Genomic DNA, 16,805 nt, shown 5'->3' on the forward strand with positions numbered 1-16,805 from the left:
CATTTCTAAACCTGTGTTGTCCATCCATCTCTCATTTCCAGAGTCTGGGGCTGCAGATGCAGAGACACGAGGTTCAGACTCAGTGCTTTGCAAGAGCAAACAAGAGTTGAGTCCAGGGCTTAGGTTGCTGGTTGTGGGGATGGCTTCTGGATGGATTGTGCAATGCTCTGACCTTGGCCTAAACCCACCTCACTTGGACACAGGGCTTCCCAGTTTATAAAGCATGCTCACAAGCATCTGCTCATATTAACCTGAATGTGGTCCTTCAGGGTACACCCAAGGCACATGCCCCGCAGTCCCCCAGAGGGAAAAATGGGCTAAGATGTCTAAAGAACATTAAACCAGGGATATAACTTATAGAACATAAAACATAGTTTAGTGACTTTGCAAAAATGTGTAATAATTTGCCCATTTTCTTTTTGTTCATCAAGATGAAAAGAAAAAAAAACAGCCAGAGCCCAGACAGGGCAAGCGTGGAACATGAGAGCAGAGTCACCATCTGGCGCTGCTCCCCGCTTAGGCTACTCAAACATCCACGCAGACTCTCCACTCATAATTAAACTCCACTCAAGAACAAAAACATCATGCTTCATCCCAGTGGGGTTGACTGGTCTGCTCTCACCCTCTCTCCAAAATGAGACTCACAAAGCCTCATCAGTAACATCATTCTGGATGATGTTGCATTCTCTTCTTGTTCCTCTATTTCTAGAGGTCACAGGCACTCCTCAATATGCTGTAACCTACAGATTAAAACATCAGTTTAGCCGTCACTGGCATTCCTTATGCACAATGTATACACACACATAACAAGCAAGGAAGGAAATCCACATAGCTGCCAGGGTCCTCATTTCTGTAACTGATCCCAAGGCCATTGTTGATATTGATAATTTCTCTCTTCCCCCCTAGCTATTCTAATTCTCTTTGTCCTCAACCAACACCTCATGGTTGGGGTATTTTATCTGGTGAAAGGACTCAGACTTTGGTGGTCCTTGGGCTGCTGTGGTCTTCCGTTAATCTTTTACTATTTGCTGTGGAAATACTATGGGGCACCCCGGAGAATCCTCTACTTCCTACACAGAGTCCCACTCCACCGTTGCAGCAACAAGCCCATTTACCCTTGGTGATCGGGACTAATCACCGTGGTCTATAGAGGAAACCTTTTTGTCTGTAGTTTCAATGGTATGAGGAGATCAAAATGGCCAAATGGCAAACTCAACTTCTGCTAATTCAGCTGAGCCACTGAAGTATTCCCCAACAGAAGCATTCCTTCCTTGGGAACTATAATCTCTAAACCATCAAAGTCCAAAGATTCAGGGATGCGAAGTAACATTTTTGTGAATAGATTATTATGTGCAATACTGAGAGCTAGTCTCCCATTTCCACTCAGCACTGAGTGGGTGTGGGAGAAACAGCACTATGGTTTGTACAAAGTATATATTGCATCCTGTAGGACATCACCCCAACACTGCAGCATCTCCTGGCTGGTGCTATAATGTTCTATAAGCCTAGCTGCTTCTAGATAACAGACATGGTAAGACCAGAAATTTCGATAGGTATAATTACACTGCTGCATTCTTTATGCTGTGATATCAACTCCTTGGTCAGAAGCAACTTTGTATGGAATACCAAGACTGGAACCAAAGTGTCCATGGGCGTGGTGGTCAGAGAAGGCAAATCCATATAGAGAATATATAAATTGCTACCCCTCCATGATGGAAGGGGTCAGCGTACTACATCTGCCACGAGGTGGCTAGTTCCTACAGGGAATGGTGCCATATCACGAATTCTGGGCAAGTTGGGCACTCGATGCTGGTAGTAGCTAAATCAGTCTTGCTGAGAGGAAGTCCATGTTGTTGTGTCCACCTAGAAGTTCTAGCTCCATTACCATGGCCATTTTGTATTTGAGCCTATTGAGCAAGCGCTAGGGTGGCTGGGGGAGGGGAATGACTTATACCTACAGAACAAGTCATGGTGTCCATCTATTTGTTGAGAGTCTCCTCTACAGTGAGTACTTTTGGCAGGGATATCCGCATAGAATACAAACATCCTCTCTTTCCGTGCCCCTTGTTACAGATCTAGCCACAGTCTTTCTCTCACAGATCTCCTCATTACCAATCTTCCATTCATCGTTCTTTTTTTTTTTTTTAAGATTTTATTTATTTATTTGACACAGAGAGAGACAGCGAGAGCAGGAACACAAGCAGTGGGAATGGGAGAGGGAGAAGCAGACTTCCCGCGGAGTGGGGAGCCCGATGCGGGGCTCGATCCCAGGACCCCGGGATCATGACCTGAGCCGAAGGCAGACGCTTAACGACTGAGCCACCCAGGCGCCCCCCATTCTCGTTCTTGATCACCCAGCCAAACCCCCCATCCCATGAATATGTGTCGATCCGTATTTTTGGACTTCTGTCTCCATCTCGATACAGTGGACAACCCCACGTACTGCTTGAAGCCCTGTTCACCGAGAGGATTTTCCTTCTCCCATGTCTTTGAGGCCATGCTCGTGGTGCTGTGACCATCCACTTCCAGTTGGCACCAGGACTGAGGTTCTTCTTCTTCCATCATTTGATCATAGGGAGTTCGTCACAAGGCCTTAGGTGTCGGGTGAGGAAGAGGTGGCAATGTGGCAGGAATAGCCAACATAGTCTGAAAGTTTCACTTCCACTTGATAGAATGCTGCTGAACATTGGGTTTGTGATGGGCAGCTCAGGTCGCCTCGTCATTGGGTGTCTCATGGCCAGGTGTTCAGGCGCTACCAACCAGGGCCCAGGTCTGGTAGCAGACCAGAAACTAGTTTTCAAGAGGATGATTGTTATTTGCAGAAGAGGACATGACTTGGTTCCAAGTGCTAGGGGTGTGCACTGAGATTTCCCTACTAGGGCTGGCTGGAGGCTCCACACACCATGTCGAAATCACAGACAACTTAAACACCATTGGATCTGCTGGAACAGAAGACTCGACGGGCAGAGCCTCTTGCACTGCAGCCTGAATCTGCTTTGGGATCCATCCAAGCCCAGCAGTCTCGTGGATTACTCAGCAAATGGTCTGGAACAGCACACACAGATGGGCGTACATTGCCTCTCAAATCCAAAGGGGGCCACCAATTGCAGTGCCTTGATCTTAGTGGTAGGTGTAGCAACTTGTCTTTCACTTAGAGGGGATAGTCTGACATTTCCTAACCCCTGGGTCCCTACAAATTTCACCATGGTTAGAGGCCACTGAATGTTTTGGGGGGTTAGATCCCACCCTCTGGTGTGCGTGGGTCTTACTAAGGCATCTGGTGCACTTGCTATTTCCTGTGCACTGGGTACAGCCCAATGTCATCAATGTCGTGCATCAGCGTTCTGTTATACAGATCAAAGGTCTCTACAGATCAAATTATGATGGAGAACAAAAAAGCTGACAGAGCCCCACATTAAGAAACTGCTGCCCTGCCAAGTAAAAGCAAATGGCTTTTGGTGGTCCTGACTAAATGATACAGAGAACAACATTTTACAGACCAGAGGTTGCATTCAAAGAGCCAGACACTGGGTTGATTTGCTTTAGTAAAGAAACAACATCTGGAAAAGCAGCGGTTTGAGTCACCACCTGATGGAGTTCACCATGAGACATTCTCCAGGAGCCACCCATTGTCCCGTGTGGAAACTAGTCTAGTGTGTGGGTGCGGTGGCGAGTTCTAGGAGCTTTCCCCTGATCTACCCCAATAGCCCTTCTACCTAAATCGGGAGATAGAAATGTCGGGTTGGGCTTAACACACAACTTTGGCCCAAGAGCTAAGTGGAGGCTTAGCCTGGGTTACTGGGGATGTGAGAAGAGGGTGACTGACCAGAAGGAGGAGGTGGAGGTCTGTCTGGCTCTGCTGAGACTCTGAGGTGACTGCCCATGGCAAAGACAAGAGAAGCCATCTCAGTTTGGAGACAGGGAGGGTCTTCAGCTGTTAGAAGAGCTGGCAACTCTGCTTAGAACCTGCAGAGAGACTAACGCCCAGCCAAGCTGTGTCTCCACCAAACGCCTAACACACTCGTGCTTTTCCCAGGGCACCTGCCTGGGGAGCAAGGAAGTCAGGCCTGGAGAAGTGGGAATAAGAAGGAGAAGGAGTACAGCAGGCAGGGAATGCAGAGCTGCTCTGGTGCATATGAAGCAGTTTTTAACAAGAGGGAAAAACATCAAGGACTTAGGAGTGTGGACGTTCAGTGTTCTCCCATTCACGAGGTGAGTGGTAGAGACTGGCCTGGAATCTGTTTCCTGCCTTCGTTCAGACACCCAGACTCCTTCCATGCTGTTGTCCCACCTTCCTCTGGGACATTGTCCTCATCCACAGGGCCTGTGATGCCCAGGTTTTATCTGATCAGAAGGGAAAGAGAGGATGGAAGGGCACATGTCCAGGAGTTTAAGACCTACACTTGGGAGAGGGTCACATCAGTTCCACTCACATTCCATGGGTAAGAATTTAATGGCCGGGCCTTGCCCCGCTGCAAAGGGGCTTGGCAATGTCATCTGGTTGGACAGCCTATGGCTAAGGAAGGAGAGAACGGATGCTGGTGGACAGCTAGCAGCTCTAACACAAGGAATAACTGAATGAGAAGAGGCACAGGCAGACGGCTGGAGAAAATCACAGACTCAAAGTCTGGGCTGGAAGATGCCATGAACCTCCGCCCACTTGTTCCACATATGGAGAAACTGAGGCCCTAGACAGACTGCTGTCTGGTTTGGTCAGGATCCCACTGTGAGTGAGCTAGAGCCGAGAGTCCTTTCCCTGGTCCCATTCTGTCTCTTGGAATGTCAGGGAGAGAACCTAGGGTGGAGGACAAGAAGAGTCAACATGTAAACCTTTGCTCAGAATCCATCAGTTGCTGAGCCTTCTAGGAGGTACGCTGGAGGGATGTAGGGATGAAGGGGATGTGGGGCTATCAGAGCTCGGTCACCACCACCACCCCCTGGACTGTGAGAATGGGCATCCGCAAAGTTTCCACTGTCACAAAAAGTCTGTGGTGGGGAGCACAGTAAGGATGTATTTTCTTCAGCTCACCAGCTCTTCACTACCAAAGTCACAGAATCACTTGTCCAGGTCACTCCAGCATATCCCCAAACACCTGTTTGGTCCTCCCCTCGCAACCTGGGCCCACAGTGGCTGAAGGCCTCAGTTTTCCCATCTCTAAAATGGAGCTGATAATACTGATAGCTGCCATCCAGTGAACACTAACTATGCCCTAGGAAATTCACATAAATTATTCCTAACTCCGCAAAACATCGATTTTTATGTTTCACTGATGAAGAGACAGAGGCTCAGGGAGTTAAGTACCCAAGGTACAAGGGCTAGACTAGGTTACTGGATTCCCTCACAGGATGATACATGCACAGCCTTTCCCATGTGACTCTGGAGCAGGTCCCACTGTGGGTGGAGCTCGTTCCCTGTGCCACGGATGCTGGGCTTGCCCCTGTGACCACCTCGGGCCAGTGGAATGTTAGTGGAAGGACGGGACGCAAGCAGAGGCTTTAATATACTGCTCTGTTCATCTTAGCCTTCATGTCCCCGTGCTTGTCATAAGAGCACGTCCCAGGTAGTTGCTGGCTTTTTTGTCTGGGCCCAGAATGAACGTAGAGCGGACTTGTGGCCTGGAGCGGAGCTTACGCATCCAGGCTGGCCCATGTCAGCGGGTTGCAGTGACCTGTGAGCATCTGTGGTCCGAAGCCATCGTGTTGGGGGAGGTTTGTCACCAGGCATTATTACAGCAACAGGGGCAGAGCTGGGATTGGAAGCCAAATGCCTTAGAAGCCAAAGGTCTTCCTGTTTTCTCTAGGGCCTAGGTCATTGGGAATTATAGTTGAGATCATATAATAAAAATGTCAGGCACCAGATTAAAAAATTCAGAGCAAATGCTAGTTATTATTCATTGTATTCAATGTTGTATTTTCAAGAGTACATTGATGACACCGAGTCATTTCAGGGTTACTGGGACAAGTAGGAGTTACAGTGCCCACGCTTCTGAGAGAGACATTCACTAGGCAAAAGTGAATCTCTTCAGTAATGAGCAGCCCTCAAAGGTGCCTGATATTTTAAAACGTATAAAATATCTTCCCATCCATGATTTCATTACACCAATCAAAGACTAGGGAGGTAGGAAAAAAAAAAGTATTATCCCCAGCTCATAAATGAGTAACAAGCCCGGGGGGCTAAGTGACTTGCCTAAGATCACACAGCTGAGGCGTGGACAGGTAGGATTTGAATGTAGTCTGCTTGCTCCAATCCAAAGCTTCTAATAACTCCAGATGAGAGTCACCCATTCGCCCCTGCATTGGTCCCCAGGAGCATGGGCATATCTGGCAAACAGAATGCTCAGGAAATGCAAGCAGAAGTCAAAAAGGGATGGAAGGAGGGGGCTGTGGGCAATGAACGACAGCAGCCTGTTTGGGCAGGGCCCGGACAACTTTGCTCCAGAAACTAAGATGCTAATCGGGGTGGCTCTCAGGCTTCTCCACCTATTTATCTCCTAAGCACTCAGACATCTCAGGAACACACACCCCCCCAGGCAGCCACACCCTAGCAGAGAAGACCAGTAAAGTGGCAGGGCTCCCTGATAAGGCCTCCAGCCCAGTTCCTAAAAATAAGCCACCTGGAAACCCGGGTCAGCCAGATTTTAGCTTGCCTGTGCATGGAAGGCACCTCAAACAGGGAGACCTACTTTACCTTGCCCCCCAAACCCCACAGATAAACAGATGGCCTTTCCTTTCGGCTCTCCTGGAGAACACCTCTCTTGCTTTCCCTCAACCCCCAGGTAACCTTGAAAGCAGACTGCAGACTCTCAGAGACTCCATTCCCACGCTAGGTCACTGGCACACGGCCTTCTACATTCATTATCTGTACATTTTAATTACTTTTGAGTTGATCAAAATTAAAACACTTATGTGTACAGGGTTTCTTTCTCCTGATTGTAAAGTAAGTCAGGGTGACGATGTTGCAGGAGAGACTGTGCACTTGAAGTCGGTTGTCCATACTTCTCACATACTAGGTCCTGTTCTAAGCACTTTGCAAGCATCAATTCATTTAATTCTCACAACAACCCTATGAAGTGGGTACTTCTATTATCCCCATTTTACAGTGAGGTAATTGAGGCCAGAGGTTAAGGAACCTGTTCAAGGTCACAAAGCCAGTGTGTGTGTTGTGTGTGTGTGTCTGTGTGTGTCTGTGTGTGGGTGGTGTGTGGTGTGTGTGTGTGGGGGGGGGTGTCTCTGTGTGTGTGTCTGTCTGTCTGTGGCAGAGCCAGGATTTGAACCCAGGCAGTCTGGCCAGAGTCCATGTTAACCTCCTTCCTCCTTGGCTCCTCCAAGTGCTTCCTGCAAACCATTTCCGCCTGAGCTGTGGCAGGTCAGGGTAGGTTGGGGGCACACCCCACGTTAGATGTTCAGCGCAGTTTGGAGTCGCTCCATTCATCGCCTGCACCCAGCTAGATGAACCCCCCGAAGGCACCATGTCTCTCCGAATGAACACTGTGTCTCGCATGGTGCCCGGTTCCCTCAGTGCACCTGGAACGCAGGAGCCGTGAGTGTTGAAGGTGGTGAGGCGGCAGCATCCCGACCTTACGCTTCGGGAACAGAGGCTCAGACGGACTGATGTGACCGAGGGCACACAGTTGTAAGTTCTGGTCAGTGGGCATCCAAGTCTTCCTGCCTCCAGATTCCACGCTGCATACAACAGCACTGATTCTTTGTAGTGAGTGCATTATATTCCTAATACAGTTACCATAATTCGTTTAGACTGATTGGCATCAGTTAAACAAATCTTGACAACTTTTCACTATTCCAAGGAGCTGCAATAAAGTCTTTCGACTTCTGTTTGCCCACTTCCACAAGCATTTCCACAGCCTGCAGCCCTAGACTGCGATCGTTGGGTCCGCACACTTTAAGTCTGGACACTACTAGGTTACCTTCTAAACATGCGGTCCCAATTTACCATCTCCTGTCTCCCCAAGCGATGAGAGTACCTGCTTTCTGCACTGTGTGTGTTCAACTTTAAAAACTCGTCAGAGACTGTATGAGGGGTTTCTAGGACAAGTTCTGAAGGTGACTACAATGCACAGGATTTCTCTTAACAGAACCTCCCTTCTCCCGGATAGCTGTCAAAAATGGCTTGAGTGTGGAGACTTTTTTTTTAAGGCTTCTGCAGCTTATCCCTCTGGGAATGAGGCCCAGCTCCCAGCGTCCAGTAAATCCAGTGAACGCCTGCCATCACGTCTGAGCTACATTAGGCTATTAATGCAGAGTTAAGGGGGGGGGGGGGTGGCGATAAAGAGCACCCAGAGGTAGGCTCCTCCGTCACTCACTAAAAAACCAGTTGCCACCTCAGCTCTGAGTAGGAGTTTTTTTTCATGTTGTGTCCTAAAATAGGAATCATAACCAGCTTGGGAAGCTTCACCCAGCAGAATAGAGAAACAGAATAGGCCAGAAGAGTTGGTGAGATTACTCGTCTACTCCTGTCATTTACTGATAAGGAAATCGAGAGCCAGAGATGATGAGTGACGAATTCAAAGTCACACGGAAAAGCAGCACAAGCAGTGGCAGAATCCAGCTCAGAGCCAGGTAGCCTGACTTCTAGCTCACAGCAGGGCCCATCCATCACATCCACCGACGGTCCTTCTTTAAGTCTACCTTTCTTCATGCTCTGTTGCTCTTGAAAAGTGGGGGGATGGTAGGTTTCTTGAGAAGGGATGTCTGGATAAAACTCACCATAGCCTATCTTTGTGCCTTTGTGCATCCTGTTCTCACTTCCTGGGATTCCCTTCTCTGCCTAACTGGTTATGTTCTGTGAAAATACCCCCTCACTCCCCAGGGCAGCTGGCTGTCCCCTGCGCTTTGGGCCCAGGCCCTGACCTTGCCCCAGCACTCAGAACACTGGATGGTGCTTGCTGGCTCCTTCTGTGTCCTCTCCACAAGACTGACAACTCCTTGAATGCACAGATGCCTCAAACTCTCCTCCGCAACCCCAGCACATACCCGAAGCTCTGAGGCCATGGACTTTGCACCACAAACACCAGCGGGGAGGGAGTTTAGCCTACCCCATCAGTTCCTGGCTCACAGCACGAACTTGGGAAGTTTGGTGCCCATGAAGGAATGTGCACAGGGAAGTTTTGCAGTATGAGGAGCTTCTAATCCTGGAGCTGCGGAGTTTTCGACAGACACTGCCAGGCGGTGCCAAGCAGGTCAGGCTGACAAATGAGTGGGCACGAAATGGCACAGAAAGCCCTCACGTGTGCCTCCAGGGCACAGAGCACTCTCCCAGCCGGCCTCATGGGAGTGAACTTTCTAACTGCTCTCCAGCAGGACTTCCATGAAGCTCAGCTCTCCTCCTTCTGCCAGGAAAACTCCCAAATCTGGTTGATCCAGACCTCGGGACTCGCAGACACAGATATGGCACAGAGGGAAGGAGTCAATCAAGCTAGGAAATATGTGACTGAACATAAACCAAACTTAGTTTGTAGGATTTAGGAGGAAACAAAAAGAGTAAGTATGGTCATGAAATACCCTATATAGTGAGTAGCTCAAGTAAGAACTACACCCTTGTCCTCAAGTAGGCTGAGCCTTCCTGGTTCTGGGCTTTCTTAAGGGTTTTAGAAAAGAACACACGAGACATGGAACGTGGGATTTCATTATCCCCAGTTTACTTAATTTGCTTGTTTACACACAGGATCTGTGTGTGCATAACAGTGTCAAGAACCAATCTCTAAACACAATCTGCTACTCAGATGATGACAGATGCACATGGAAAATGGGGCGTCAGTGAATGAACCTCCGAACGAGAGGCCAAACAAGCATGGCGGGATTCTGGGATCACAGATGCCCTTAGAAGCCTCTTGTTCAGCACCTGGGGACAACAGACACTTTCCAGAAGATGATACCAGACTATTTCAATGGGAGACCCAGACCCCAAATGGTACTTGAAAGCAGATGCTCATTTTCCCTGCCTTCCCTAAGGCGCCAAGAAGTTCTAAAGGGAAACGGGGGATTATCGTCTGCTGAGCACAGGTGCGGGCTGTTTTACATACATCACTGTATCATCTCCTCCATTGTCCAGATGTGGACACGAAGCTTGCCCGAGGTCAGACGACTCTCAGCAGTGGTGCCAACACTGGAACCCACATCTTGGGTTTACCTAAGCCCACACTCAGTTACACCAGGCTGTTTCACACGGGGATACAGAACATGTGGCCGAGAGAAAGGCAAGGGTGCTAGGACGGAACAGGAAGTGGTGGATGACCACTCGATACACAAGGGTCAGTCACGGACACTTTCCACAGAATTAACTTAATGCTGAGCCTGGATCCGATCTGTAAGAAATGACTGGAGATTTAAGTGTGACAAATGAACGTGTGGAGTCACCTTGTGCCTGTTGCCTTTTGGTGCTGAACATGAAACTCAGGAGAGACCCCAACCCCTTCAACCAGCCCCAGCCACCTATGCCACCCCCTCTCCCACTCCCTGTTCACAGACGGAAACTCCAGAGGGCAAAAAATTTCTCACAGGGCCTGCAACATCTTGCCAAGGCTCCCAAAGCACCCCGGTGACACCTCTGGAATCCCGGCACCAGTGTTTCTGCCACCTCTGGGTACAATGTAGCACAACTTACATTTTGATGGATACAAATTAACATGTAGCCTGATGGGATACCAACTACATATTTTAAATACATCTTTATATAAAAGACAATTTACCCTGAAGATTTTCCGGGCCTCAAGCTCTTAACAATCTAAGCTTGAGTTAAGGCAGTCAAGTGTAGTGCTTGTCAGTTAATGCTATTATCAGGCTTAACTTGGGGGGGAGAAGAAGAACATCAAGGAAGCTTCCGGGATGATTATCCAAAGTGCAAAGGGCCAGGTACAAAAGGCCTAAGGATGTAGCCTGTGGGGGCAGGGGGTTGGGGGGGTGTCCTATCACAGAGCTGTAATGGCACCTCTGTGGGTGGAGGTGACAGGCCACAGAAGGATAGGGCTGGACATTGGGAAGTGTGCGTAGGGGAAAGAAAGATCAGTTTCAAGGCCAGCTGAACAGGCCCAGGTTTGGTTTGGTGTTGGTACAAGAAGGACGGTGGGGACAAAGTCACTCCAATATTTAATAGGGACATTTTTACAGTTTGGCTTCCTACCATCAGAGGCAATGGAAGACATTTTCACCTCCAATTTATCATAATTTCATCCAAAATGTAAAAATTCCTTGGGCAAGAGCAGACAGATCAATGCACTTATCATAACGTTGTTCAGATTAACCACTGATGTGTGGTCAGGAAAGTTTCAGTGCAAGTATGCATTTTGCAGTTACTCTGACTCAGCTTAAAATTTCATCCAGTTGTCATGAAAATGTCTGCTTTCGGATTTTATTCTTAATAGAGAAAACAGTCCCTGAAGTGAGGTGGAATTTAATACCATAAGCCAAAAGTTTGGATTATAAAAAGTAAATTAGTGTTCTAAAAAAACAAACAAAAACAAAAAAACCCTCAAAGCTATCTACACACGTACCAAAGTGCAGCATTGAAGTTGTGAGTTATTCTCAGGGGTTTTGTCAACAAAGAACAAACGCCGTAGTTGTTATTAAAAACAATAAAGCATTTGCTCAAAATTGTAGGAAAAAAAGGTAACCTTATTGCTCGAAACCAATACATGATAGACAACATACACAGAAGACTAGCAATGTCCGTTACATAAATATCATCCAACACTCAACCAGAGAGGCACTCCAGTTTTGGTAGCTAATCACAAGTCAGTTGCAATATATAACATTCTGAGGATAAGCAAGTATCACCAGCAGAGAGTATCTTTCAGGCAGTTGGCTGTTTTATAAAGAACCCTGCTGGAAATAAATCCTTATGCAAAACTGACCAGAGGGCACTATACGGTCAAACCACAGCATTAACAGCCATCACAATACGAGACACAAGGATCAGGGAGAGGATCATGGCAGCAGAGAAGGGTCCTGAGGCCCTGGCCTCCCCTTCAGCCACACAACAGAGGCTTTCCTGATTCTGTCCTCTCACTGAGCCTTACCTCTGCCCTCCAGGGACATAAGGGACATTCCAGATTAAGGTCAAGTCTTGCCAGGGACAAAAAGTGTCCAACTGGGAATGGTGGTGCTTGTGACAAGAAGGGTGGGGATTAAACTCACTCCCCAGACTCCGCCCACCACTCCCCAAACCCTCCTGGTATGCTTCCTCTCTGAAGCAGAATCAATAATTTAGTCAAATAACTAAGAAAAATAATGAAAAAATACATTAGCTATTGTCCTGCCATCACCCCTTTTGCTTCTCTTTTATTCCTTGTAACTGTCTTGCTTCAAATTCAAACTACAGCTCTGGGGAGGAAGTCCTGGGGAAAAGGATTTCAGATACCAAAACCCATAGGTCCCATACCAGCTCAGCAAACCAAACAGGGTGCCGAACACCTTCTGGGACAAGTTGTGGAAGTAAACGGCCGTGCATAGAAACATCCACACCCAGATGAAGGTCAGAAAGCCCAGGGCCACCACCAGGCTGGTGATGGGGGTGTGGAAACGGTGGCTCCGGTCTGTTTTCACCTCATGCAGCACGGCCATCTCCTCCACAATCATAAGGGCGCAGAAGGTCAGCAGGAAGGAGTGGCCCGAGATGTCAAAGCCATGCCAAAAGCCTCCTTCCCCGTGGCACTGCTGCTTACTCTGGTGCTCCTTTCTGACCCGCTCCAGGGCGGGCGACTGGTAACAGCTGCCCGTGTAGTGTTCAATGTTGGAGAAAAGAGCTGTGAAGACATACCAGATGGCCGTGCCCACAAGCAGGGTACTCAGCCGCCGCAGGACCAGGCCAGCCTTGCCTGTCAGGTGGTAGGTGGTGAGGGCAATGAAAGGCAGGAGGAGACAGAAGGTCCAGGCCCAGGCCAGTTTCACAAAATACCTGGCAGAAGATGAAAGTGGAAGTGAAGGCAGGGGACATGACAGGGAGGAGACAAGGTTGTGACTCGGGTCTCTAGAGTCTCGAGGGAGGGCAAATAAGAAAAGTTGATAAAAGCTATAGATAAAAAGTTCACTTACTAAATTCCAAATGTAATAACTCCTTAATCCTTAAACAACTTGGTGAGGGAGGTACTGTTATTATCCCCATTTGACAGATAAGAAAACTGAGGTACAGGAGTATCATGCCCAAAGTAGAGGTCATAAGTGGGGGAGCTGGGATTTAAATCTGGGGCCTGTGATCTTAATCTGTGATCCAGGGCCCGGGAAAGTGGACACATAGAACACTCATGGTTACCCTGGGAAGAAGGTCTCATTTGCCCCATTTTATAGAGAATGTGAGGCTCAGAAAAGTTCCATAACTTGCCCAGGGTCACAACCACACTACCAGCAAGCCCAGAGTAAATCAAGATTTGGCCAGCCCCAAAGCCCATGTTTTTTCTACACCCTGGCTCTTTCCTACATGGCAGCAATGATCTCAGAACAGAGCTTGAGTTCAAGCTAGAAGACCGGGTTCAAATCCTGACTCTGACTCAACCTGTTCCCACACGTCCCTAGGCCTCAGTTTCCCCAGCTATAAAATAGAGCTGAGGAGACCAAATGAGTTTTTAAATCCCTCCCAGGGCCAATGGTTCACTCGTTCCCTCCAGTTAGCACAGAGGCTTGGAACAAAATGTCAGAATCCATGGTCATGGTTACCCACAAACAACAGGGACTTGTGTGCCAGGCTGCTTGGATCCCAGCTCACCCAGGCCAGATAAAGCAGCAGCTGCCTGTCTGCCTCCCCTCGCTCATCAAAGGTGGGTGACCTGGGGACCAGCCACAGGAAACACACATGCAAGAGACTTGGGGCTACAACCATACTCATCATCATCTATTCTTAGCCCAGCCATCACGGGTGGGTGAGGAAGGAAGGGGGGCCAAGCACAGGACAACTTTTTCCTGGGTTCCAAAGGCTACTCAGACACCACCCAAGAGCCTGTCACTCACATCTTCCCTGGGACTGATATGCAAGGATCTTGCCAGAGCCAAGACCTGTCAGGCATTTGACAAAACTGCTGGGGAGAGAAACCAGGGTTTTAAGTCGATAGCCAAAGTTGGGCTGACTTTTGGGAGATGCTGCGGACACTGTAATTCTAAAGAATCTAAGCTCACTTCAAGGGAGAAGTTTTATCTTCCAGATAAAACTTTACTACTTTACTACTGCAAGTGTTTTTGTGCAAAACCCTTGAAATCCAGGAGTTAAAAAAATAAAAAAGGCGTGAGTGGGTGGAGTTAGGGAGATGTCTCAAAGAGCCCAACTGGGCTTGCTTTCTTGGGCCACCTCCATGAACTTTGAGTGGCTGAGAAGGTCCAAGGAGATCCAGGATAAAGGTCAGAGGCTGGAGGATTCCGCTCCTCAGGGACTATCTCGGAGCGGGGGTTCCATCACAGGCTGGGGCAAGGCTCGCACAGGTTCGGGGGTCAGGAGGAGAAGGCACAGGTGGTGATGGGAGTGTCACAAGCCGGGGTTTGGGGGTGAGATGGGTCGGGGGTCAGACTCAGCGCGGGGTCTGGCAGGCAGGCAGGAGGGAGGCGGCATCTCCCAAGCAGGTCCGGGGCCGACTCCTAACTCCAAGGGGAGGTGGGGGGCGCAGCGACAGAGGCTAATTCAACGCCCCATCCCACCCCATACCCCCCCCCGCCCCCCGCGCGCCCTGCCCGTCACTCCCTGCCCGTCAACTCAAGCCGGCTCGTCTGGGCGTGCGAACATCAACTGCTAGTGACATAGCCACTCGGGGGTCCCTCGGTCGCGACACGCGTGCAGACGCAGCTGTCACAATGAGGAGAGCCTCCCCGTCCGACGACTCGTCCATCAGGGCTGCTAAGCCCCGGCTCTCAGGACGAGGCGACGGCGGGTCGGCTATGGCGGGGACAGGGGAGGACCCGGGGCGCACTCACACGTTGAGGACGTTGCGCTTGTTGCTGAGGTAGCTCTCGGGCAGCGGGGAGAGCTCCTTGAGGAGGGAGCCCGCCATCATGGAGGCCGCCAGCGCCCAGGGCAGGTAGCGCCGCACGGCCGCTCGCACCAGCGTCCCCCGGAGGAGCCTCGCGCAGCACTCCAGATGCTCCATGCCCGACCTCGTCGGCCACCGTCCGCTGCCCCGTGTCCTCTCGGCCACCGTCTTGCCCTTCGCTCGGAAGAAACCGCTGCGTCCCTTCGGACGCATGCGCGCCGCCCGCGAGCCCCACCCCTCGCGGAGCTCTCGCGCTCCCCCATCCGGCCACTGGCGGCCTCTGCAGCGCGTCCGCTCCCGAACCCCTGCGCCCTTCTCCCCGTCCGGCCGCCAGGCGACAGGCGCGGACTCTTGCTCTGGGTCTGGGAAAAAGCGGTCCTGGGAGTATTTGCTGGAGATGGGGAAGAATAAATGCAGTACTGTATCATTTAGTCTCTCCTAAAAGCTTGGAGACACCTCCTCCATCTGCGCCTTAGTTTTTTCATCCGTAAAATGGGGAGACAAGAGGAGCTCAACCCTTCCCAAGAGTTAGTTTATGAACCTGAGGTCATGACGGTGATCCAGGCACAGGGAAATGAAATTTAATTTTACTAGAAAAGAAGTGCATAAAATAGTTACTCAATTTAAATGTTATTAGATTTTTTTTAAAAGCTTTTAAAACAGCTATTGTATTGAGTGAAAATGCTGGACTCTGGGGGGTTAAGATCAGATGAGGGTGTTGGTGACTCAGTCACTCAGTTTATCACAGAGCTAAACCCTCTCACCCCCATCATGGCTGGGTGCCTAATTCAGTGTTTCCCAAATTTCAGCCTCCCCCACTCCCCCCTCCCTGCCCCGCATTGTATCAGTCTCCTAGGACTGCCATAACAAATTACTACAAACTTACTTTTTCTTTCTCTTTCTTTCTCTTTCTTTCTCTTTCTTTCTTTCTTTCTTTCTTTCTTTCTTTCTTTCTTTCTTTCTTTCTTTCTTTCTTTTCTTTCTTTCTTTCTTTCTTTTTATGTATTTATTTATTTATTATTATTATTTTTAAAGACTTTATTTATTTGACAGAGACCACGAGAGCAGGAACACAAGCAGGGGGAGTGGGAGAGGGAGAAGCAGGCTTCCCGCAGAGCAGGGAGCCCGATGTGGGACTCCATCCCAGGACTCTGGGATCATGACCTGAGCCGAAGGCAGCCGCTTAACGACTGAGCCACCCAGGCGCCCTGTATTTATTTATTTTTAAACATTGTATTTATTTGAGAGACAGAGCATGAGCAGAAGGGAGGGAGAAGGAGAGGGAGAAGCAGGCTCCCCGCTGAGCAGGGAGCCTGATGCAGGGCTCCATTCCAGGATCCTGAGATCACAACCCCAGCCAAAGGCAGACACCCAACCGACTGAGCCACCCAGGCACCCCTAAACTTCTTTTTTTTTTTTAAAGATTTTATTTATTTATTTGAGAGACAGACAGAGATAGCAAGAGAGAGCATAAGCCAGGAGGAGAGGGAGGAGAGGGAGAAGCAAGCTCCCCACTAAGCAGGGAGCCCGATGTGGGCCTTGATCATGTCATGAGATTATGACCTGAGCTGAAGGTAGATGCTTAACCAACTGAGCCACCCAGGCATCCCTACTACAAACTTCTTGGCTTAGAACAACAGAAATTTATTTTTTCACAGTCCTGGAAGCCAGAAGTCCCAAGCTGTTGGCAGGGTTGGTTCCTTCTAGAGGCTCTGAGAGACATTCCTGTCCATGCCTCTCTCCTAGCTTCTGGTGCCTGCTTGCAATCCGTGGCATTTTTTGGCTTGTGGCTGTATAGCTCCAGTCTCTGCCTCCATCAACAGCATGTGTCCTTCTCCCCTC

General features: G+C 49.3%; 1 protein-coding gene across 1 annotated transcript; it reads right to left on the bottom strand.

Moving 5' to 3' along the window:
* Positions 1 to 9,639: 9,639 nt before the first annotated feature.
* FITM2 (fat storage inducing transmembrane protein 2) lies at positions 9,640 to 15,176 on the bottom strand. The gene is made up of 2 exons (XM_035006367.1): positions 14,908 to 15,176; positions 9,640 to 12,910 (listed from the first exon to the last, which is right to left on the bottom strand). The coding sequence occupies exons 1-2, from the start codon at positions 15,174 to 15,176 to the stop codon at positions 12,295 to 12,297; spliced, it is 885 nt and encodes a 294-aa protein (XP_034862258.1). The 3' UTR covers positions 9,640 to 12,294.
* Between the last annotated feature and the right edge of the window lie 1,629 nt (positions 15,177 to 16,805).

The sequence above is a fragment of the Mirounga leonina genome, unplaced genomic scaffold, assembly GCF_011800145.1.
Source record: "Mirounga leonina isolate KUSES-001 unplaced genomic scaffold, KU_Mleo_1.0 Mir_150, whole genome shotgun sequence".
NCBI lineage: Eukaryota > Metazoa > Chordata > Mammalia > Carnivora > Phocidae > Mirounga > Mirounga leonina.